The sequence below is a fragment of the Podarcis cretensis genome (assembly GCF_951804945.1).
Source record: "Podarcis cretensis genome assembly, chromosome: 1".
NCBI lineage: Eukaryota > Metazoa > Chordata > Lepidosauria > Squamata > Lacertidae > Podarcis > Podarcis cretensis.
Window position 1 is genome coordinate 95,574,798 of NC_137170.1, and position 24,842 is coordinate 95,599,639.

A 24,842-nucleotide genomic window follows, 5' to 3' on the forward strand; every position below is an offset into this window, starting at 1 on the left:
AGGAACATAAATATATCACTATACGTGCAGAACATAAAGCTGGCCAGTACTCCAGCTCTTCTCCTTTCTCCATCCCTTTCCTATTACTGTATTCCTTATGAAAATGAAAATCCCAATTATTTGGAAACACGGTTTGTGCCAATCGCAATATATTATGCTACAACTAGTTCTGCTCACAGAATTTAGAATTTATTCACATTCAGATAACACAGCAGTCCAACTTATGAGATCTTCCAATAAGATTGTTTAGGTAAGGAGAGCTTTTGCTGAGCTTAGCTACTGAACACTGCATGCCTCAGGTCCTTTTCACACTACAATTATGCAGAAGGCAACATTTTGGAAAGGCATGAAACCGAACAATTTCAGTTTCTAGACCACAATCAGAATTATCTGATGAAGACCACCACAATCATTTCTGCTTGTAAAGAATGGAGAGTTGATGTTTAGGATGTTAACTTTTGGAAGCAATTACCTCCCATGTCAAGGTAAAAATAAATGTTGCGATACATCTCACAGTGAAAGGATTCATATGTAGACTACTGGCGCAGTACACTGTAAATAGTAAATCTTCCTGCACTGAATTAAATCTGGGCAACATTTCCACAGGCAAATTAGAGGAGAATCACTTGTGAATCATTAAAACAGACTCTACAGTTATGGAAAAAAAGGATAAATTGTTGCCAGGTTTGACAGACTGACCCTGTAAAACCAATTTCCATCCTTGCCTATGGAGGAGTACCAGCAATATTCTTCATTTTAAAAGGTAAGTTTAATTGTGTTTCTTGTTACCTTCTACTTGGTGACTGGCAGTTTTGTGCCTCTCTTCAAAATGCTGGCCTCTGTCTTGGTCTTGCTTCCGCTTGGGTCCTACAGCAGCAGAACTCTCTTCATCCTGGTGATTCAGCTCTGAAAAGCTCTGCATACTTTTGTCACTGGATTCCAGGTCACCACTGCAAAGATCCTGGGTAGAGGCAATGTTATTGCCAAGATCCAAGAGAAAGCTGTCTTGTAACGTTTGTTTGACTGCCTTCTTCTGCTTCCTGGGCATGGCCATTTGGCTAACACCCATGTCCTTTTCTTTTCCCTCAAGATTGGCCCCTGGGTCTTGGCCGGGAGGCCTAAAAATATGATCCATGTCTTTTGTGAATTCTAGCAAGGTGCCATCGGATCGGCCTTGCATTCTTCCACCTGATCCATAACAGGATGGCTTGTCCAGTATTAAAGGCCGAGAACAGCTGAGCACGACCTTGGAATCCTCTCTCAGTATCTTTTTGGAGCTCTGCTGAAGTCTGTAGCTCATAGAGATAGAGAAATAGGAGTAATCCACGACAATATAGGTAAGCATGAAGTTTATGGTGACAATTGGAGCGAGAACATTCACTTGGCCAATGCAAACGAAGGCCATGGTGATAAGGCTTGTTAAGCAGATTGCAGCCACCGGGGTTTTGTTTGGTCCTTTCTATAGTTAGAACAGAAAGAATATGAATATTGTTATGTATGGGTAATAATCTGATTAGAATCTTTGCAGATAGAATTCATAGAATTGTAGAGTTGGAAGGGGCCCCAAGGGTCATCTAGTCCAATCCCCTGAAATGCAGGAATCTCAAGTATGTCATACATGACAGATGGCCATCCAACCTCTGCTTAAAAAGCTCTGAGGAAAGAGAGTCCACCACCTCCCAAGGGAGTCCGTTCCACTGTCGAACAGCTCTGTCAGAAAGTCCTTCTTGATGTTTAGTCAGAATCTCCTTTCTCGTAGCCACACTAGGGGAGGAATGAGTTAGCTCACTCCCCACACTTTCATTACAAATCCCTTCCCTGCCCCTGCTCAACAGCTATTAATTGTAAACAACAACAAAAAGTACACAAACAGAGGCAGCAAGTGTGTCTGTCAGATCAAAGAGAAACACTGCAATGCATTAGCTCTAGAAGTTAAATGCGGACCCTCACTTTAAACAGTGCCTGTGTTCTAGAGTGTTTCTGAATTCCAGCTTGGAAAGAAAAGGTTCGCCACAGGCCTTCCCTCTTAAAACAAACAACAAAAGAGCTTGAGAATCATTTGGCAAAGAAAGATGCAAGAATATGTTGAGAGGTAGCAGATGAGGTACGAACAATGTGGAATGAGGGTCCATTCCAAATAAAGTTCATGGTTTAGAAGCTAGTTTGGGTTTTCTCTTACACAAAGTTTGGAAGATTACAGTGCTTCCTACTCAGACTGAATGGAGATCTAAATATCCCTCTGCTTCTGGAAACTTAATTAGCAGCTAGCTACTACTCTGGTGAGATAAACCGAAGGTATGCTTGTCTGAACTTTCGTGTACTGTAAAGAAAAGGCGGATTAGTCTATGTTCCATGTTTACATACCCCCTGTCCAAGAAATGCAAGTATCGGTATCACATTTTCTTGGGCAATGCACTGAAGGATTCGAGGTGCTCCATACAGACCTCCCATGCAGGATGCTAAAGACGAAATGTACAAACCAAGTAAGAATAAGAAGCCCACCAAGGACACCTAAAATAAAAGAAACAAAGCAAAAATTGGCATGTTTCTTGACTAATGCTGCATACATTACAGGGCTGGCTCTACCATTAGGTTGAGTGGTGTGGCTGCCTCAAGCAGCTGTTTGAGCTGTACAGATGTTACACCTTCAAAGCACATTTGAAGCGCATTGTTTCCTGCAAATAATTCTGGCCACTGTAGTTTAGCCCTCAGTTACCATTCCCAGCAACTCTTAACAAACTACAGTGCCAAGAATGTGCTTTAAAGGTATTGTGTGCACAGTCTTAGTTGTCGTGAAAGGACACAATGTGTTATGTATTTCGTTTGTTTTATTGTACTTCTGCTCCTAGGAAGACATGCTTCTGGGATTTTTTTGTGCACCTCAATTGGGGGTGTCATTTGCCGTTCCACATCAGACAGCAAAATGCCCTGGGCCAGTTCTGAACATCTGTGGGGTTACACAAGGGAGCTGATATAGTATGGTGATGAGTTGGTAAATCTGGAGTCCAAATCTCATCTCAGCCATGAATTCACCAAGTCTACTCACACTCTCTTGTAGCCACTGCAGACTGGCACTCCCCAGCACGCCAGGATATGATGTGGGAGGTCCCTAGGACTATTTCCTGGGCAGCAAAGCAAGCCTCTGAGCTGAGATTGCTGCCTGGGTAACTGGCCCCACCTGCTCGCCTAATCAGCAATTTGCAAGCAGGCATGGGCTACCAGGCTTAGCCAGCCCCTTGGAGTCCCTTCCAATTCTACAACTCTATGATTCTATTGGGGGGGGGGGACAAAGAGTAGTGGGAGTGCCTTGCATGCAAGCGATCTAGCGTGCGCTTCTGTTTTCTCTGCCTCAGCTACTGTTGTTAATTTATAGGTAACAGGATTGTTTTACAAGGCTGGTGTAGGGATAATAGAGACAATATACGTGCAGAGCTTTGAACAGTTAAAACATAGTATGCTAGGAATAATTACTTCTAAGTGAATATAATTATGATCAGGTTGAAATCTAAACTCTAAATAACATGGCAAAAAGGCGGGTGCGGGGAGGATGGCTCCCAATCCATTGGGAAGCTCTCCTAAAATGAAATGATTGAAATGAATGGCAGCTCTTCAAGTACAATTTAAAATGTAGGACTTCAGTGCAGCTTGCCCAGGAAAACATCCTGGTGGATATTTCATCTCTAATTAACATGAAAGAACACACTTTAACTTGCCCTGCATAGCTAGCAAGTATGAGCTATGAACAGAGTGAAGCAATCCCATAGAAAAAGCTCCACTTAGCAGCAGCAAGAAACCTGCACAGCTTACAGGAAATGCAGCAGATTCTCAGTTCCATTTACATACTGGAAGGAAGCCTGAAGAGAGTTTTATTTCAGGGGAGTGCACTTATGTAGACAGATAATCAAACCGGAAAAGACGCAGAAAGCTAAAAGCCTCCCGATAGCCGGAAAACAATCCCATCTATCTGCCTAATGAAGAAAATCAATGTTATAGATGTTTATTTTTTACATGGAATATAACCAGATCAGATATTTCATATAAATCATAGTGTTCTTCTGAAACATGTTCTAAACGATTTAGTGCAGAGTGATTGATCTTGGATGTATGCTTCAAAAGGTGGCTCCTGTGCAATATCAAGGGGGTTGTGCAAGACTGAGCACTGAGTGGATTGGGTCCTTTTCTTTTCCTGTTTTAAACGTGCAAGTCACTTTCTTCTCAAACTATGTTAGAAAAGAACAACTCTGTAGCCCAACCTTGCACATGTTTACTTGGATGTAAGTCCCACTGAGTTTACTGGGTCTTATTCCCAACAGGGTATAGGACTGCAGCACCAGTGCTTTAAGCAGTTTGCAATTAGAAAAACTGCATTTTTCACCATTTGATTTGGTAATCCAACTAACTTTTTTTCTGTGCATACTAACAAAAGGAAACAAAATAAAGCTAGAACATCTATCTCATGTTTCTTTTCTTATCATGAGAACAACTAGAGACCTCAGCTCATTCTGCATTACATATTCCCTACTCGATATAAACAAGGTCTGCAAATATATTAAAACGGTGGACAGAGTAGGCTTGCCCAGAAGTCAGATGAGATGTGACCAGGTAAAAGCACACCAGGTGCTTAACAGCAAGTAAGCAGCACCCCGTCTGTCATTAGGCCTAGACACACTACCAAAACTACTACTACATCTGGGTACTATTACCATTGTTTCTTCTCCTCATGAGTAAACACTCTGCTCCTTTTCTGGGTTTGCTAAGGGAACATGAGGAGAGGGAGGAACACTGAAGTTGCTAAGCATCCGCAGGATAAATTGCACCAATTCTGGATCATGTGGCTAGAATGAAACAAGGATTGAAGTTGCTGAGGGGGCACTGGGGGGTGGAGGGTGCCATGCAGGGAGAGCTATTCATCAAACCAAGGGTGTTGAGCCTGGATTGGGAACACTAACCTGTTATTTTTTGTTACAGGTAGGTAGCCGTGTTGGTCTGCTGTAGTCAAAACAAAATAAAAAAATTCCTTCCAGTAACACCTTAGAGACCAACTACTGTAAGTTTGTTATTGGTATGAGCTTTCATGTGCATGCACACTTCTTCAAATACACTGAAACAGTGTACAGTGGATGCTCGGGTTGCGAACGTAATCCGTGCGGGATGCACGTTCGCAACCTGCAGCGGCGCATCTGCACACGTGCAGGTTGTGATTTGGCGCTTCTGCACATGCACGACCGCCAAAACCCAGAAGTAGCGTTTGTAAACCGAGGTATGGCTGTATCTGAAGAAGTGTGCATGCACACGAAAGCTCGTACCAATAACAAGCTTAGTTGGTCTCTAAGGTGCTACTGTTATTTTTTGCTATTGCACCGAGCAATCTCAGAGGGCAGTTCTCTTACATGGGAAGAACAGTTAGTACTCAATTAGCACCTGTTATTTGTTGTTTTTTTAATAATAATTTTTATTAAGAGTTTTGTTGATACAATAAAGAAAAGACAGAATAAACAGAAAATAAACATAAGAAAAAACAAACATAAAGTTTAACATCTTGCTGTACCCATCTTTTCTTCATCCTTTGGACTTCCTCACATCTCACGCTCCTGCGTTCCAAATTTGTAATGCTTTAGCCAGCAACTTATCACCTTATTTCAATTCTTATTGAACACATTTCCAATATTTTGTCCCTAATTTTGAAAATTTTTATCTAGGTCTTAAATATCTAATTTTAAACACAATGTTTATTCAAAATTTATTTTTCTCATGAAGTTCACTCATTCTCATAATATCTATCAACTAACTTAATGAGCCCTGTTAGTCAAATCTGTCATCCTTCCTAGCACTCATATAGTTTACAATGTTTTTGTAGATAATCCTTAAATTTCTTCCAATCCTCTTCCACGGCTTCCTCTCCCAGGTCTCTAATTCTGCTGGTCATTTCTGCAAGCTCCATATAGTCCATCAGTTGCATCTGCCATTCTTCCAGCGTGGGCAAATCTTGAGTTTTCCAATATTTAGCGACGAGTATCCTTGCTGCTGTTGTTGCATACATAAATAATGTTCGATCATTCTTTAACACCCTCTGGCCCACAATGCCCAAAAGGAAGGCCTCTGGTTTCTTGGGAAAGGTATACTTAAATACCTTTTTCAATTAGCACCTGTTATTTGGGGACAACATGCTCCCCTTCGTATTCCCTAATTTCTAAATGCGGACTGAGCACAGGAAGCAACCTTATCCGGAGTCAGTCCATTGGTTCATCAAGCTCAGTACTGTCAAGGATGACTAGCAGCTGCTCTTCAGGGTTTCAGACAGCAGATGCTTCCAGCCCTACCTGGAGACGTAGGGAATTGAACCAGGAACTTCTGCATGGAAAACAGATGCTCTACCAATGAACCACACCACTGAACTACAAGCCTTCTATAGCTGACATGCATTTAATAATAATTATATAATTTCCTAAGAAAACATTCAGTTTTATGTTTATATATCACCTAAGAAAATATGGCATATCATAGAAGTACAACCCCTACACGTTTACTCAGAAGTATTCCCCACTATGTTCAATCGGACTTTCTTCCTAGTAACTGTGTTTAGGATCACAGCTTGTTTCTGCTTATGAAAGCAGTCTGCAGGACCAGGAAGATCAAAGAATTCCTGCAGTCTTTCAAAACCAATAAAGCCCACACAAAACCAAACTAAGCTTCTTTCTTCATATACAAAACTGTGTTGCTGACAGAGAAAAAGAACAGAGGAAAGGGGAGGGGGGCAAGGAATATAAGTTTTCAATTGGAAAATGAACAAATAAATAACTGATTTGAAAATAGCATTTCTACCCACTATCATAATACATTTTTAAAAGTCATCTCATTGTGCATTCGAAAACCAATAGTGGATTGTATCAAGATTCGCATATAATTTCAGTTACCCAAAAGGTCTGTATTTGAAAGTGCTACTTGACATTCCATTCACAACTTGGGAGGAAGTTGTCTTTTCATTGAAAAGTACTTTTGAAAAGCTCAAAAGTACACACACACACACACACACACACACACCATTCAATGAACACAAATTCTTCACAAGGAATTCTTAATTCAAATTTGATCACCTCTAATATCCCATTTACTTTATTTCCTTCTCTCTTAAGTTTAACAAAATTGCATTTGATGACAATGTTACTTTAAGAATAAATGACAAATATACTACCACATTATTTTTCACAAATTACATTTGCCACGCAAGACCAGCAAAGTGCAATTCTGTCAGCATATTTGAATCCTTTTATTACATCAGCAGCACCTTGTATCGCTCAAAATAGAAAGAAAGCCCTTGTCTCCTGATTCCTGTGTTTTCATGTTGAATAGAGATGGGCTCAAGCTTTCTTTCCAAAAGAATTTGCTGAGCAGTCTCTTTTCCGAAAAAAGCAAAATTTAAACTAGCATTTTCCATATGGCTTGCATTCTCACTGTTTGCTAAAGGTAACAGCCAAGTGTGCTCCTTTTCTACTGTGTTGGACCCATTAAATACACATTATGACAATAAGGCTGGCTAGACCAGAACACAGTGTGAACTGCATTCACAACAGGGGATTACTTTCTAGCAGACCAAGTAAGAGAGCTCCATCATGATTGGTCTGATGTCTACAGGTTTAATACCTGCCTACACAACAGGAATACAGTGCAGTATAACAGAGATCTTGGCTCAGGTCCCTGCTCAGCCAGGAAGCTTACTGGGTCAAAGTGAACCAGGCACTATTTCTCAACCTGACCTCCCTTAACAAGTTGTTGTAAGGAGAACATGGTAGAAAATAGGAGTTGTCTTGAGATCATTGGAGGAACAGCAGGATTAAAATGGATTGTGATGGTTAATAACTTGTGAACCAAAAGCCAAAGGCAGGCTACAATTGAATGGCTATCAATAACCCTGTTTTTGTAGTCTCACGCTGGCAGCAAAATCAGGAGGGGTTTTGGGTTTTTTAGTTTGGTGGGTTGCAAATTCTTTGAGCTTGCTATCCTTCCCCCCCCCCCTTTTTTTTTTTACTGCACAACAAAATATGATGAATCAGCAGCTAAGTGACCAGCAAAGAGAGCTCTCCAAGGGTGCTTCCAGACTTTCGCCATTTTGGGGTGGGAGTCAATCATGTGCCAGAAAACGGAGGCTGTGCAATTATAGTTGGTTGGGAGGTCTTATGCAGCAAACCTGCTTCCCAAAAAGACTGGACTTTTTTGTGATAAGGAAAGTGACATGAAACACACTGGGAAGTGTGAGATACGATGCAACAGAGATTTCCCTCTGGCTCTGACAAACTGCCATTTGGAGACAGGCTCAGTGCTGCAAAGGGCCTGGCTACACCTGCCAACATGTAGCCTGCCATCCAGGTGCTGGTCCAGACCCATATCTGCTGAGCTTCAACAAGATGGCAACATCATGTGTCCTCAGACCATACCCTGGAAGTATTAAGAAACTGTTCTTGAACATGTAAGGGCAAATTGCTGAATTGCATCCTTAAGGATGCAAAGAACCAAAGAATCATAGAGTAGGAAGGGACCACAAGGGTCATCTAATCCAAGCATAGGCAGACTCGGCCCTCCAGATATTTTGGAACTAAAACTCCCATCATCCCTAGATAGCAGGACCAGTGGTCAGGGATGATGGGAGTTGTAGTCCCAAAACATCTGGAGGGCCGAGTTTGCCTATGCCTGATCTAATCTAATCTGTTGCAATGCAGGAACCTTTTAGCTCAAGATGTTTCCCTGGACTTTCAAACAATGAAGTGCTAATTTCAATCACAATAAGCTAGAATGGGGAATTAAAAGGAAACCTTTTATATCAGACTTCATAGCTACAAATTGGCATATATATATCACAATGGAATGTCTAGTATTTAATAATCCTCTTAACTTTCACTGCAGTTATGCTGGGCTAAATCTGAAAGTGTAAGATTGACTTTCTGAAAGGGAGCCTTTATAATTTTATTTAGCAATTTCTGTTTGGTCTGGGGTTCCAGTGAAGGAATAGGGGACACTGAACAATATAGAGCATTTGCTGTTTGATAATATTGGCCTGCTTTAATTCTTAAGGCTCTTAGTTCAATCCCTCTGTTAAGAGGTAATACTGAGATCTGTAAGAGAATGTAAACTGCCCAAATCAGTTTTCCACAGTAAATTGTGTGGGATATTCCAAAAGGAAGTAGACCTTCATACTGGCTACAAGGTGTAATTTTAAGGCAGCAGTTCCCATATTTTTGTTGTACAAATGGCCATTTATTGTAAGCTGCCTAAGGAGTACCATACAAATGCTGAAAAGTAAATAAATAAAACTTTGATCTGCATAATAAACAAAATTCTGCAGATGTGCAGTATGCAGAGTTGTATCTATGTTGTATCTATGAGGCTTGGTGCATAAAGATAAATAATATACTACATATATTACAATATACTACATTATGATCACTACAGGCATTTGAAACGAATAAGAGAAGTTTGGGAAATCCAAAAACCTCGTAAGTCCCTTCTCTGTCCCTATTCCTCTAACTCTTCCTGGAGCATATAGCTCATATAGTTTGGTCACCTGTGATCTATACTTGCTGCTGCTATTTGTGTAATATACTGATCACGTGTGTAACATGTTGCTCTGCTTAAGGGAGCAAGGGTAGAATCTCTTGCCTCTGACTGAGAATTATAGAATCATAGAGTTGGAAGAGACCACAAGGGCCATCGAGTCCAACCCCCTGCCAAGCAGGAAACACCATCAGAGCACTCCTGACATATGGTTGTCAAGCCTCTGCTTAAAGACCTCCAAAGAAGGAGACTCCACCACACTCCTTGGCAGCAAATTCCACTGTCGAACAGCTCTTACTGTCAGGAAGTTCTTCCTAATGTTTAGGTGGAATCTTCTTTCTTGTAGTTTGGAACCATTGCTCCGTGTCTGCTTCTCTGGAGCAGCAGAAAACAACCTTTCTCCCTCCTCTATGTGACATCCTTTTATATACAGTGGTGCCTTGCAAAACGAAAATAATCTGTTCCGCAAGTCTCTTCGTCTAGCGGTTTTTTTGTCTTGCGAAGCATCCCTATTAGCGGCTTAGCGGATTAGCGCTATTAGCGGCTAAGCGGCTATTAGCAGCTTAGAAAAAGGGGGGGGGAGGGGAAAAACTCGCAAGACTCGCAAGACGTTTTCATCTTGCAAAGCAAGCCCATAGGGAAATTCGTCTTGCGAAGCGCCTCGAAAAACGGAAAACCCTTTCGTCTAGCGGGTTTTTCGTCTTGCGAGGCATTCATCTTGCGGGGCACCACTGTATTTGAACATGGCTATCATATCACCCCTTAACCTCCTCTTCTCCAGGCTAAACATGCCCAGCTCCCTTAGCCGTTTCTCATAAGGCATCGTTTCCAGGCCTTTGACCATTTTGGTTGCCCTCCTCTGGACACGTTCCAGTTTGTCAGTGTCCTTCTTGAACTGTGGTGCCCAGAACTGGACACAGTACTCCAGGTGAGGTCTGACCAGAGCAGAATACAGTGGCACTATTACTTCCCTTGATCTAGATGCTATACTCCTATTGATGCAGCCCAGAATTGCATTGGCTTTTTTAGCTGCCCATCACACTGTTGGCTCATGTCAAGTTTGTGGTCAACCAAGACTCCTAGATCCTTTTCACATGTACTGCTCTCAAGCCAGGTGTCACCCATCTTGTATTTGTGCCTCTCATTTTTTTTGCCCAAGTGCAATACTTTACATTTCTCCCTGTTAAAATTCATCTTGTTTGTTTTGGCCCAGTTCTCTAATCTCTCAAGGTCATTTTGAAGTGTGATCCTGTCCTCTGGGGTGTTAGCCACCCCTCCCAGTTTGGTGTCATCTGCAAATTTGATCAGGATGCCCTTGAGTCCATCATCCAAGTCGTTGATAAAGATGTTGAATAAGACCGGGCCCAAGACAGAACCCTGTGGCACCCCACTAGTCACTCTTCTCCAGGATGAAGAGGAACCATTGATGAGCACCCTTTGGGTTTGGTCAGTCAGCCAGTTACAAATCCACTGAGTGGTAGCATAGTCAAGACCGCATTTTACCAGCTTCTTTACAAGAATATCATGGGGCCCTTGTCAAATGCCTTGCTGAAATCAAGGTAGGCTACATCCACTGCGTTCCCTTAATCTACCAGGCTTGTAATTCTGTCAAAAAACGAGATCAGGTTAGTCTGACATGACTTATTTTTCAGAAATCCATGCTGACTATTGGTGATCACAGCATTCCTTTCTAGGTGCTCACAGACTGTTTGCTTAATGATCTGCTCCAGAATCTTCCCTGGTATTGATGTCAGACTGACTGGGCGGTAATTATTTGGGTCCTCTCTTTTCCCCTTTTTGTAAATAGGGACAACATTTGCCCTCCTCCAGTCTGTCGGGACTTTGCCTGTTCTCCAGGAATTCTCAAAGATGACTGCCAGTGGTTCTGAGATCACATCTGCCAGTTCTTTTAATACTCTTGGATGCAGTTCATCTAGCCCTGGAGACTTGAATACATCTAAACTAGTCAAGTATTCTTGTACTATCTCCTTAGTTATTCTGGGCTGTGTTTCCTCTGCTGAATCATTTGCTCCAAATTCTTCAGGTCAGGCATTGTTTTCTTTATCGGAGAAGACTGAGGCAAAGAAGGCATTGAGGAGTTCAGCCCTTTCTGTGTCCCCTGTTTGCATTTCACCATCTTCTCCTCTGAGTGACCCCAATGTTTCTTTGTTCTTCCTTTTGCTACGAACATACCCATAAAAGCCTTTTTTGTTGCTTTTAACCTCTCTAGCAAGCCTGAGTTCATTCTGTGCTTTAGCTTTTCTGACTTTGTGTCTACACGTGCTGGCTATTTGTTTGAATTCCTCTTTGGTGGTCCCCCCCCCCTTTTCCATTTTTTGTACACATCCTTTTTTAATCTTAACTCAGTTAAAAGTTCTTTAGATAGCCACCCTGGCTTCTTTAGGCACCTTCCATGTTTCCGTCTCATTGGTATTGCCTGAAGTTGTGCTTTTACTATCCCCCTCTTAACAAACTCCAAGCCATCATGATCTCCCTTTCCTTTTAGTATTACTGTCCATGGGATCTCACCCAGCACTTCCCTAAGTTTTATGAAGTCGGCTTTCTTAAAGTCAAGAAATTGAGTCCTAGTATGCTTGGCTGCTCCTTTCCGCTGTATAGTAAACTTCAGAAGAGCATGATCACTCGCGCCTAATGATCCTTCCACTTCTACCCCACTAACCAGGTCATCAACATTGGTTAGGACTAGATCTAAAATGGCTGTTCCTCTTGTTGCGTCTCCCACTTTCTGGACAATGAAGTTGTCTGCAAGGCCAGTGAGGAATCTGTTTGACCTTATGCTCTTGGCTGAGTTTGACATCCAACAAATATCCGGGTAATTGAAGTCCCCCATTACTACTATCTCCCTTCCTTTTGCATGCTTGGCCATCTGTTCCAGGAAGGCATCATCTATGTCCTCCGTTTGGCTTGGGGATCTATAGTAAGCTCCCACAATGAGGTCACTGTTATTCTTCTCTCCCTTAATTTTGACCCAAATGCTCTCACTTTGGCTTTGAGGTTCTAAATCTTGGATCTCTTCACAGGTATACACATCCCTGACATATAACGCCACTCCTCCTCCTTTCTTGTCTGGTCTGTTTCTCTGAAATAGATTGTATCCCTCCATTATTACATTCCAATCATGGGACTTATCCCACCAGGTTTCAGTGATGCCTATTATGTCATATTTAGTTTGCTGTACCGAGAGCTCAAGCTCATCTTGTTTATTTCCCATGCTTTGCGCATTAGTGTACAGACATTGAAGTCCATTAATCATTCCCCCGTGTCTCTTATTTAAGGATTTTTTCCTCCCACCACTAGGTCTGTGTGCTGTTTGCTGTACATAAGTTTGCTGTACACCTGAACCACGTAGACTTTGGCTTGTGTAAACCATAGTAAGCCTAGTTTAGACAGTGCAAATGCAAACTAAAGTGAAGAAGTGAGGTGGCAAATCAGATCACACAAGGGGAGGAAGACAGAGTGCACAAGTCCGGCACTCAGCTACATAGTGCCAGACTATGATTTGGCTTTTAGTCTGAACAGACTCAAGCTCCAGGGCACAGAAACCCTATAGCTTGTTTTCAAATATGCAAGTTTTCAATTATGCATTTTCAAATCCATCCGTTTTATGTAGCTAGAGAATCTCAGTTAGTTACCTTTTCTGCCATCATAAAATCATAGCGCAGTGATACCCGGGTACAAGTGGCTCCCAACAAAAAAACAAATACTATGTATAGAAACCACCTGCAAAGAAATAAAAGAAATATTAGTGTCAAGCATATCAATTATTTTTCTAAATTATGTTAGGCATCCATTGCCTTACAGTATAAAACTATCCACTTAAGTAAATAATCAATGATAGTAGCATGTAATCTTCCTTGCTCTACATTCTGAAAATGCTCTAATAGTTGCTTCCTTGCTATTCCCATCTGAGTCGCTGTACAAGTGGTGCCCAGAACTAGACACAGGTGAGATCTGACCAGTCATATTACCCAGTAAGACAAAGCATATAGGAGTATAGTCAAGTACTTTAACTACTGTGCCACAATCTCTGGTTACAAATCAAAGTATTTATCTGTAAACCAAAGTGAGAAACATCATTTAGGTAGCAGTGTATCTCATTTATTATAAATTCAAATCCAATGGGATCCTTTAATTTAAGAATTATTTCTAAAAATCCATTTGCGGTGGAATTTATCTAGGGATCTGCGGTGGATGTTAGAGAAAGACTCAGCCTGTTTGTTTCATATTCCTTGTGGATTTTTTTCCCCAACTAGAGGAAGAGATTGGGGCTTTCCCCCTCTTTTCTTTTAAGATTTATATCCATTTCAGAAGAATCTCAGCATCCATAAATTCTTATATATCCTCTAAATCAGAAATAGAAGGTGGGGGACAAACATCAATTCATTATTCTTTTTGCTAAGCTGCCCAGGAAGATTCTTTGACTGTCTTCCTAGGTTTGATTTGTCAGGTAATAAATAAATCTATTTTCATATTACAATAATCTATATCACACATGACAGAAAGAAAGTTACCAGGAGGTTTCCTCATAAGCACCACCACCTTGTTTTCAAGGGACTTACGAAACACCTATAGCAGATAGGGATCCTAGAGGGATATCTGTTGCAGGCTTCCTGAGATCACCACTCATATTGAATCCAGCCATCACACCTGTGTTTTGGGAACACGGGAAAATAAAGAGGACACTGTGTTAGATTGCTGTAAGACAGCAGCCTTTTTAAAAACATCACCGGTGCATATGCTGATATCAGGGCCATGTATACAAGCTTTGTGATTAAGCCATCAGGTATCCAGTGGCAACAAGCTACGAACTACATGCCCACAAAGAGGTTCTTTGTTCCAAACTGGACAATGGCACTGGAAGAAAAAGCAGAGATTTAAACAAAAAAAGGGCTTATCTCAAAACTATCACTTGAAAGCAGTCCCCTCTCCAAATGACCGCTGACATTCAACTCTGCAAATCATTCAAACAGGCCACACATATTATGTGGGTAGTGTACTCCAAATAGATTATAGGTTCTGACACATTCACAAGATAACTCTTGTTACAAAATGTTTAGATCATGAGCCTTCAGGACAAAGGGATCCAGCATTTGCCCTTTATGTCTGTGATTACTGTTACCCACCCTCTACCAATTTGGTATAGGTGGGCTCTCCTTAATGAATTAATTGCAAAACGTTCAATTGGTAACTATTTGATAAGACAACAGTCACATACATACACTCAGTACGCAGGGGAAAGGATTACCCAGCACCCTGCAACACGCATCTTTCTTCCAAGTAAAAAGGCACTAGAACTGAACCGAAAGAGCAGTTTCCTATGTTACAGCTTACAGCAGCTCAGACAAAGGGCTTATCGGCACTTCCTCTTGTCCCACTGCTCTTCCCCAGGGAAAACCACTCCTTAGGACTCAACTGGAGCAAACAGCAATCGGCTTTTCAGTGGGTTGCTGTTTGTTCTGATTTAGAGCGAGTTTTCCCTGGGAAAGGAGCGGGGCAAGGGAAGTGTGGGCAAGCTAAAAGTCAGTTTACGGTATCAATAATACCACCTTCTTTGCTCTAACTTGGGCCTTTCATTCTTACCTCAGTTTTGCATTCACACAGTAGCAATACGTCATTTTTGTCTCAGTTCAAATGCTATCTTTCTCTACTACCAAGACAGTCTTTGGTTGCTCTGCTTGTTTTGATTCTGTCTCATTCCAACCCAAGAAAGGACACCCCAATCCAATAGTGTTTGGGTGCTGCTTGATACTTTCAAGATTGTCCCATTCTGTAAAACCGGTTTTCTGTTAAAGGTTGTACTTTTAGCAGCAGTCACTCCCTGCTGGGATGGAGGACCGATTCAGATGGTCTGCTCTCAAAGGCTAATGGAAACTGATTCTTGAGTACTCTGGAGAGTTTCCCAGTGGATGGAGACTGTGATCCTGTTTAGGCCCTGGTCCTATTGTGGGACGGCAAGATGAGGAGGACTGTTGATACAGTCACTCCCAAGGTCCTCTGCAATGCTACAGGGTCCATACAGCATCTTGGTTTATTAAGGTTGTGTGGGAAATGTTTATTTTTATGTACACAACGCAGTATATAAATGCCATAAACAAAGAGGTGCCTGCTTCCAGCTTTGGCTGATTTGCCAGCTATGTCTGTTCCTCAACCAAGATAACATGTACAGTTTTGCATGCTCTAGCAACCTTTTGCCTAGATCACTGTAGCACACTCTACTTAGGATTATCCTTGAAAATTGCCAGAAAAGTGCAGCTAACACAGAATGCAGTTTCCAGAATAATATTGGGTGCCTCTGTGCAATCTATCATAATGTCCATTCTTGCTACCTATACGTTACCATGCCCAGGCCTGGCATTAACATACAAAGCCTATTCTAGTATCAACTATGCTTGGATTTCAAAGGGGCCATATTTGGGAATGCCTAAGGCTGCAATTCTAAAAACACTGGAGAGACCATATCCTATTGAACCCAGGGAGACTCACTTCAGAGCAAACATGCTTAGGATTACTCTGCAAGTACATATTTCCGCCCAAATGAGCAAACTGTTTAATACATTTCTGTACACACACACACACACACACACACACACACATGCGTAAAAAAAAATCCTGTCTGCCTACATCTGGAATGGCTTTCCCTCTCAGTATTTTTAAACTATCTGTGGTTGTTGCAATCTTTCTGAACTAATTCAGTAAAATCAACATCTCCCACACCCACAACTTCTCATGCAACTCATGCAACAGTTTAATTGCTTGGATGACAGAGCCACTTCTTTACTATTACATTACAAAATGTTCGGGAAGAAAGCCAGTAGCTTCATCTGAAATGCTTTAAATATCTATTACAAAGAAAGGAGCAGAGCTGCATGACATTATTGGCCGTGTGGTAATAAATTAAAGTAATATTACTGTTACTTACATCAGTGGAGCATGATAAACAAAAAATCCAAAGACACTGAGAATGAAATTTAATCCACAACCTTCAATTCATTACTGTATTGTTATTATACTCTGTCCAAGCAGTCTCTAGAAACGACACGTTAGTCTGATTTAACTACACTGGAGCCAGATAGTGACTTAGTTGCAGAACTCTATGTTACCGTAAGTGAGACCCAACTATGACCTTTGGTTCTGGAAGGCTGAAGTAGGAGCAAGACTGCTCCATCTGTGTAGCTAGAGCTGCAGTTGCCTCTGCCAGGCTGTTCAAGTTATTAGCTCTGCAATCCTAAGGTCCCTGGCAGAGTGCCCCAGGGGCTATAAGGGAGCACAGGATCTCTCTCTCCCCAAGGGCAGAAAAAAAGGGAAAGAGCTTTAACCATTGACAGGGATATCTGAAGTCAGAAATCCTTTCTCTACCACCATTAGAACTTCTGCAGCCTTTCCCTTAACAACATTGGAACTCCAATATTGGTAAGGCTACAAATTGGGGGTGGGAACTGAAGGAAGTACATAGTCTCCCTTTGCTGGATGAGGTAGTTAAACCACCTTCTGTTTCCATCTTCCTCCCACACTTGGAATCGCAGCTTCAGATGAAGAATGGGCTTGGATTAGTCAGAACCTCATCTTTTTTTCATAGAAAGCAATGGCCTTTCTGAAAATATTGCTCATGTGGCTTTCTGCCATTTCAGAATGTCAAAGCAATTCCTTACATTTATTCTCAGCTTAACAGGTGCATCCAGGCATAAAACCAGCCACTGGCAAACTCCAGTGCTGCTAAACCACACTCACTGGTAAATTAAGAGCATGATTCCTTAAATCTACACACTATATTCAGTACCGCCCACATGGATCTGCCAGTAAGATTATACACCACAATTTGCATTTAACCAAATGTTTTGTTATGACACTATATTATAGACAGGGGCCAAGATCAATAAATGGGCAGTCTATGTCAAGCACAGGAGAGGATAGGAGTCTAAATAAAAATGCAGGGAGATCTGAGTGAAAAACCTTTGGCTTGCAAGTAATAAGTTTGCAAACAGTTTGTCAGATCTAGAATGGTTTACAACTGTGGCCCTCTGGGGAACCTGTGGCCCTCCAAGGGTTGTTGAACTCCAACTTCAATCATGCAGCCAGTATAGTTAATAGTCGGGGGTGATGGGAGCTGCAATCCAACATCATATTGGAGGACTGCAGGTTCTTTAGGCCTGGTTTACACAGATTTTAGAAAGAAGCAAAGACCTTGACTAGGGGCCAACCAGGGCCCCAGAGAACACTGAAAGAAGAGAGACTGGTGCTAGTATCCTTCATCACATCTTATGTGCTAGCTCTATATCGCAGGCTCTTAAAGAATAACTTGTAGTACTAGCCTCCAAGTGAAAAGCGCCCCTCAGTCTATACAGCCCAACAAGGGCTTCATAAAACTTCTTCTAATGTTTGTCTGGGAATATAAAACAAGAGCATTTGTCAAGCTCATCACAGGCCACAATACTTGGCTGGTGGTCTAGGTTTGGGTTGGTAGGTCACATGTTTAAGGCTTTCTTGAGAGGGGAGTTCAGGCATCCACACAGCTTCATTTTCATCTTTGGCTATTTAGACCAATGCCAAAAAACAAAATTCTATGGAAATTCTCTAGAATGTAGGACTCCTACAGAATGTTCAGACTAGGGAAATACCAAGTGACTGTTTGCCATGTTTGTTAGGGGCTAAACAGTCTTAATGTGGAGTAAGTGAATGACGGCGTTGCAATAATACATTTTAGAGTGGAAGCCGTGTTTGTTGTAGAAAAAAACAACAGAAAGTCTTGAGACACTGATTACACTTACATCACAATGTCATCTGATTACTGTTAGGCCCCTTGAATATTACTACTACTAACACTAATAATAAAAATAGTATCTTGTGGCTTCAGAATTAAAATCTGTTCTGGTGCCTGAGAAACTATCCAATTCCTCCTATGGTTCTCTCTAGATACCTGTGTTTCTCTTGCTCTGAGTCGCTTTAATTCCAGCTCATTCTTAATTGTGCTTCTATCCTGCTCTTACATGGTTTCCACATTGGCCTCCCATATGATCCATACCTATGCGGCTTCACCAGTGCTACAGAATCAACCATTAAGTGGGACCAGATACCCATTAATTGCATATTATCATTATCACATGATGATTTCACTGATGGCAATGTGAAGGCTCTCATGTGATAAAACATTTTACTCTCACAGCAAACTAGTCCTAAACTTTGTTTCAGTGCGACTGACACTTGTAAAAAGGTTTAGGATTAAGTATACTTTTACAATTTTTTCTATCTTTCACTTTTGGTCCTCTTCATGGGCTTCTCTCTACTTATTCCTCTCCCCTTACTAGCTGAAACTGTTTTCTGAGTCTGTAGCTCATACTCCTACATTATTTTTGAGTTGCTGCATATCTAGTTGTCTGCAGTTTGTGGCAATGTCAGGTTCCAAATGCTCAAGAGGGGTTCTTCTTCAGGCCAAGTTCCTGCAAGCATTATTTGAACACAGCTAGCTAGAGGAATGGGACGTTAATTTACACATGCCACTGACACGCGGCCATTGTGAGAAGCTAAATGCTATAAAACATACTAGAAGAATAAAGAGGAAGCTGTTCGGTAGCAACCAAATTAATGATATTCTTAACACAAAAAATTGCACTCAGGGAGAGCGTTTAGCATAGCTACTGGTTTTACTAGTACTAATGAAGTAATAATTCACCCATACTTTTGAAATAAATTATATCTGTTAGGTTTGGCTTCTTTCCTAGCTGCCAAGAATTAGGAAGAGTGAAGAACCATTTAACAACATTGAGGGTAATTTTTATTGCAGCACTCATAAATATTCCTCCTTCTATACTTGCCTGTGTTGGGTGCAAAGCAACTATGCTTCGGCATTATGTTTGGGGTTTCTCTCTGCCTCTCCCCCATCATTATCTATCTCTATCTCTAATTTTAGGAAATTTTGTAAAATAAACAATGGTCTCTACTCAGGTACTAACCAAGCATGTAGCTGGAGGTGAGCCAACAGACTTTCATGAAAGGCTACTGAGCAATCCTAGCCACCATTTCCCTCTTGGGAAATCAGTAAAGGTTAAAGAACAAGAAGCACAGAGCAAAAGTCAATGGACAGTTCTCACAATGGAGGGATGTGAAAAAAATGTGTTGTTTCCCCCAAGATTTGTATTAGGGCCTGTGTTTTTAAACTTGTTCATAGATGATCTGGAGTTAGGGGTGAGTAGTGAGATGACATCGAATTAGTCAGGTTGGTGAAAACAAAAGGTGATTACAAATCACTCCAAAGGTGCCAAACTGGGTGAATGGGCAATAAAATGGCAAATTCATTGTCTTCGTTTAAGCTGATGCACCTGGTGGTAAAAGAATCCTAATAAGCAGACTGATGTGGTCTGAGCTGGTGGCAAGTGATCAGGAAAGGAAACTTGGAGCAGCTCAATGAAAATGTTGGCCTAGTGTGTGGCAGCTGTGGAAAAGGAGAAAACCACACGAGGGATCATTAGGAAAGGGATCTTAAAACTGCAAGCATCTTAATTCCACAGGTTTCAGGCCAACATTTATTGTGATAGGTTTCCAGTTTATCTTTGGTGTGTGGCTGGTCTATTTCTGCCATCGTGGAGTTTAATTGTATTGATTTTATTGTTCCCCTGGGGGCTTGGGCAGAAAGGTACAGAAACAAGCCAACAAATAAACAGCCCACAAAAACACTCCAGAACGTTCTGAGGGCAAGGCTGCCAATCCTGCTTCTGCTGCTTTCATCAAAGACATAGCAAAGAATACACAGGATATTTGAGAGGGGTGGGGAAAAGAGACTGAAAAGTCAAAAGAAGAGACAGAGATCTATGTAGAGTTCAGAAGTCATTCCTTTTTGCACAACCACCTGTGTGTGTGTGTGTGTGTGTGTGTGTTGCACTTTTAAAGCAAATAGATATTCCTCCCTAATTTTCTTCACTAGAATAAGGACTGTAAACTTATGGGTTTTAAAAAAGCACAAGGGAGATGTTTAGGATTCTGCATTTGTGTAGCACACTTACAACCACAAGAATTATTAAGTGCATATTATACAATTCTACGGTACCTGTAGCAGCTGGGAAGAACACTCCAAACACAGTGAAGAAAGACTCCCCCGGGCTGTAGTTCGGCAGCGTGTTATTCAACATTAGCTCCTCTGAATAACCAACGAAACCATGTTCTGCATGTTTCAAAGTAAAATAACACATGTTTAACGTCATAGCCTGCTGCAGTCTTTATTTATGCTCTCCTTATTTACATCATCCCCATCATATCCTATTGTTTTCCATTGCTACTTATTTGCGGAGATGGTCTACTTTCCACGAGCGTCAGAAAAAGGCAACTGCATTGTTAATGAATCACAAAGATATGACAGCAAATGTTGAAGGGGTATACTGCACTATCAAGTCTGAAATAAGACATCTATCATGTTTCTGGACTGTGGTGCTTTGGAATAAATAGGAAAGAGTTCTTTTTTAAAAAACAACAACAACAACACACCAGCATGTATTGAAATCAGGGATAATTAACAAGCCTATTTTAATCATAAATTGCAAAGCCAGCAAAATTGTATCATTAGAATATTCAAATCCTGATCAGTGTTGGAGATGGTGATCTGGAAGGGAGGCAAAGCATCAGGCTGCTCAGACTGAAAAGCTATTCCAGAGCCAGGGGCTTATAGGACTGATAGAATCTCATTTGCTCCTTGTATCACCTGATCCTACTGAGTTGGTAGCTGCAGCACTGCCCTCTGGCCACCCAAAGCAGTTGCATTGCAGAAAACAAGCAGGTCCTTCGTTCAACCAGATACCACAGTGATCGAGAGGCGAAGACACTTTGTCCTGAAGCTCAGATTCCCAGTTTGAGACTACCTGACCCTTTACATTAGCTGAATTTCAATTATTATGGCTGGGACTGAGTACTTTTTTTTATTATACAACAATGAATTGAATCTGTGAATTATTTGCATCTTTTTTTTTATTCAGCATTCAAGGAATGGCATTGAAAGTCATGTCTGGTTTTTGGGAATTGTTTATATAGCCTACATCTGAGTGGTAGCTGGTTTACCACTTCTATAGTACAATTAAAAAATCACATGTACCTGGAAGAGGGTGGTTTTTTTTTGGGGGGGGGGGGCTCAATTCAGTTCACATTCAAAGGCAAACTAAGCTAATTCACACTTTCTGAAACGAAACATGAACTGAAAAACAGCCATCCTTCAAAATTCACACTTATCTGAATTTTGCAATGCAGCTCTCCAGTCAATTAATGTGCATAAAAAGCATATACTAAAGTGTGAGTATAAATTCATATATTATTGGGGGGGGACATGCAAAATACATTGCATTATAAGGGAAATCGGTTTGCAAAAATGTGCATACTGTGGGAAATTACATATTAAAAATATGTACAATTTGTACAAAAATGCTGCTGAATCTTCATGCTAACTTTTATTTATTTTTTAAAAATCTGCAAACTGAAGTGGGCATGTGGAGAACTGAATCTACGATTGGAAAAATGAGCAACCAGGAGAAGCTGAAATGGACAGATTTGGCTATTCCTGTCTGGAAATAAGCTCTACTGTGTTTGATGCGGTTTATCCAAAGAGTAGCTCAGTTGGTAGAGTATGAGTCTCTTTATCTCAGGGTTGTGGGTTCGAGCCCCATGTTGGGCAAAAAGATTCCTGCATTGCAGGGGTTTGGCCTAGATGACCCTCATGGTCCCTTCCAGCTCTATGATTCTGTGATTCATCCCTAGCTATGTGTGTATAGGACTGCACCCTTAATTGCTTTTCTCTGGCCCGGAAGAAATCTCACCTAACAGGCAAAGAGACTTGGGAAATGTCAGGTCTCTACTAGGGCAGTTCAAGTTTATCTCAACTGTTTCTGGATTTGAGGCAGAGTCTGGGCCCCTTGACATCTGGCAAAGTCACGGAGGTCAAATGAAGCTACACATTTCCGTGACCATCTTTAGCCTTCATGAAAAAGAAAAGGGTATCCTTCTTGATGCCTTAAAACGATAATCACTGATCCATGAAACCCGGGACTTGGCATCTATTATTCATGGAATCTGCAGGCAGACTTTGCTATAAAACTTTACTGAAGGCTCCCTGGGAGGGGTTTCTTAGGCAGGGTCATGCACAGCAAGGAAAAGAATCCCAGAGGAGTGAACAACAAGATTTAGCACAGAGGCCGTGCTCACATTCCACACCCCCAGTGTGTAGTGTGCCATTGCAAAAGAAGCAAATACCCCGTAGCCTTCACTGACTTCCCTCAGCAAATGAACAGGAAACTTAGGAAACGTTTACGTTTCTGCAGTTTTTAACTTCTGTGTAAGGGTGACTGGATTTTTAAAAAACACATATTTTGGGATGTTAGAGTGTTTAGTGCTTCGGAGTAAAGGACACACCTTAAAGGTTTGGAAGAGTTTGAGGTTTTGGCCGAATGCTTTGAGAACTTGGAAAACGCCTTGAGAGGTGAATAAGCTGCCAGTGAGCAGTGGTTATGCAGGGTGAGCCATTATGCAACTGCCGAAAGGATATCCACCATGCCAAGTTCTGCGAAGCCTGGACTTCATTACAGATTAGTCAAGTTTTGGGTCAAATTCAAGATAAAGTCAGTTGACAATGTTAAAGCTGAGCAAAGTGAAGAGAAAGCAGTAGTGCAATACTCAACCATGCTATACTGAAAATAGCCGATGATGATGATGATCACTGAACTATACAGTGCTTGCAATTTGGGGGAGTGGTGGGGAGTTTTGGATGTTGAAATAAAGCAGGTTTTTAAAAGTAGGACCCTCTATCATCATTCTGGAGACCTAGCTCAAGACTAAAAGATGCTGGAATAAGGGAAAACTCAGTTAAACTGGGCATTGAATAGGTCCCCCCCCCTCGTGTCACTGCAAGGAAAGGTGCTTCTAAGATGCGAAAAGAACACATTCTCTACAAACATTCTCACTATGCATTATTTCTTGTATATAGATACAGTGGTACCTCGGGTTACATACGCTTCAGGTTACAGACTCCTCTAACCCAGAAATAGTACCTCAGGTTAAGAACTTTGCTTCAGGTTGAGAACAGAAATCATGCTCCGGTGGCGCGGCAGCAGCAAGAGGACCCATTAGCTGAAGTGGTACTTCAGGTTAAGAACAGTTTCAGGTTAAGTATGGACCTCCGGAAAGAATTAAGTACTTAACCCGAGGTACCACTGTAGTATGATGAGAGAAGACATCAATACTCAATATATTATTGTTCTTGCTGTTAATTTATTACCTGCCCTTCAACCAATGGTCCCAGGGTGGGTAACCATAAAATGCTATTTAAAATGATGTTGAAAGGTCAGGAAAGATAGTATTTGCTCAATGGGATTTAACGTAGTTGAGAGGTTGGTTGTCTTTAGTATAGAAAGGAAAGGATTCACCCAATGAGCCCACCAGCACCACTTGTGCAACTTGATATAACTGCCCAGAGATGAGGGAAAGGAAGCCTATATTTATTCAGAAGAAAGCTCAGTTTTTTTAATTCTTACTTTAGTGCTGTTTCTTCATAATGGTTGAAGGTATTACAGTACCCAAGACAGAAAATCCAAGCAGCATTTTTTCTCCCACCCAGTTAGTAAGTGGCTAACAATTTGGCCTCCTTTTCAGGATGACCAAAGTTTTAGCCCCATGGATCTTTAAAGAAATGTACCAAATCTAACCTCTGCTGACTCTGGGCTCAAACTAAATTATGACTAAGCATATTTTCCCCCAAAAGATAAATGCATGTACAGCAGAAATGCATACCTAGCAAATGTATCGGACAGGACGTACAAAGACTTCTTTCAGAGAAACCTGATCCTATTTTAGCACTAAATATACATTGCAGCAAATGGTTAGGAATCTTTAGGGCTCTGATCCTAGCACATTTGGAAATAAAATCCATTATGAAGCAAGTCTGATTCATTTCATACAGTTTTCTCCTAACTAAACGCTTTTTAAAAATAGAATTACCGTGTAAATAGCTGGCTGAATAATCTGCAGCCTCTTTGATAATGGGTCGACCTATTTCCTTGGGGAAAGTGGTGCAATTTATTGGAAACTCTTGATTCCTACATCTTTATATACACAGGAACAAAATAATTCATTCTTGCTTATCAGGCACAAGATAAGATGAATTGCAAATGAATTTTTGACATCTTCGCAATATTTCTGAGGCAGCTTCCCAGACCAACTACCACGTATCAGGTATATCATTGAGTTGAACACATAAAATAACTAGAAGGCTCTTGGTGCTGGATCTCAGTGCCTGGGCTTAATGTATCTCG

The 24,842-nt window shown here is 41.2% G+C and overlaps 1 protein-coding gene across 7 annotated transcripts in view; it reads right to left on the minus strand.

Moving 5' to 3' along the window:
* SLC12A8 (solute carrier family 12 member 8) overlaps nt 1-24,842 on the minus strand; it is a 73,423-nt gene that overhangs the window by 11,631 nt on the left and 36,950 nt on the right. For all 7 annotated transcript variants that reach the window (XR_013843103.1, XM_079993509.1, XM_079993508.1 and 4 more), the window contains 5 exons: nt 20,606-20,719; nt 14,127-14,214; nt 13,200-13,287; nt 2,365-2,511; nt 790-1,459 (listed from right to left, as the gene is read on the minus strand). Coding sequence is in view for 6 of the 7 variants with exons in the window: in XM_079993509.1 (XP_079849635.1) it covers nt 790-1,459; nt 2,365-2,511; nt 13,200-13,287; nt 14,127-14,214; nt 20,606-20,719 (1,107 nt within the window). In the remaining variant the exon portion in view is untranslated. The remainder of the gene's footprint in view (nt 1-789; nt 1,460-2,364; nt 2,512-13,199; nt 13,288-14,126; nt 14,215-20,605; nt 20,720-24,842) is intronic.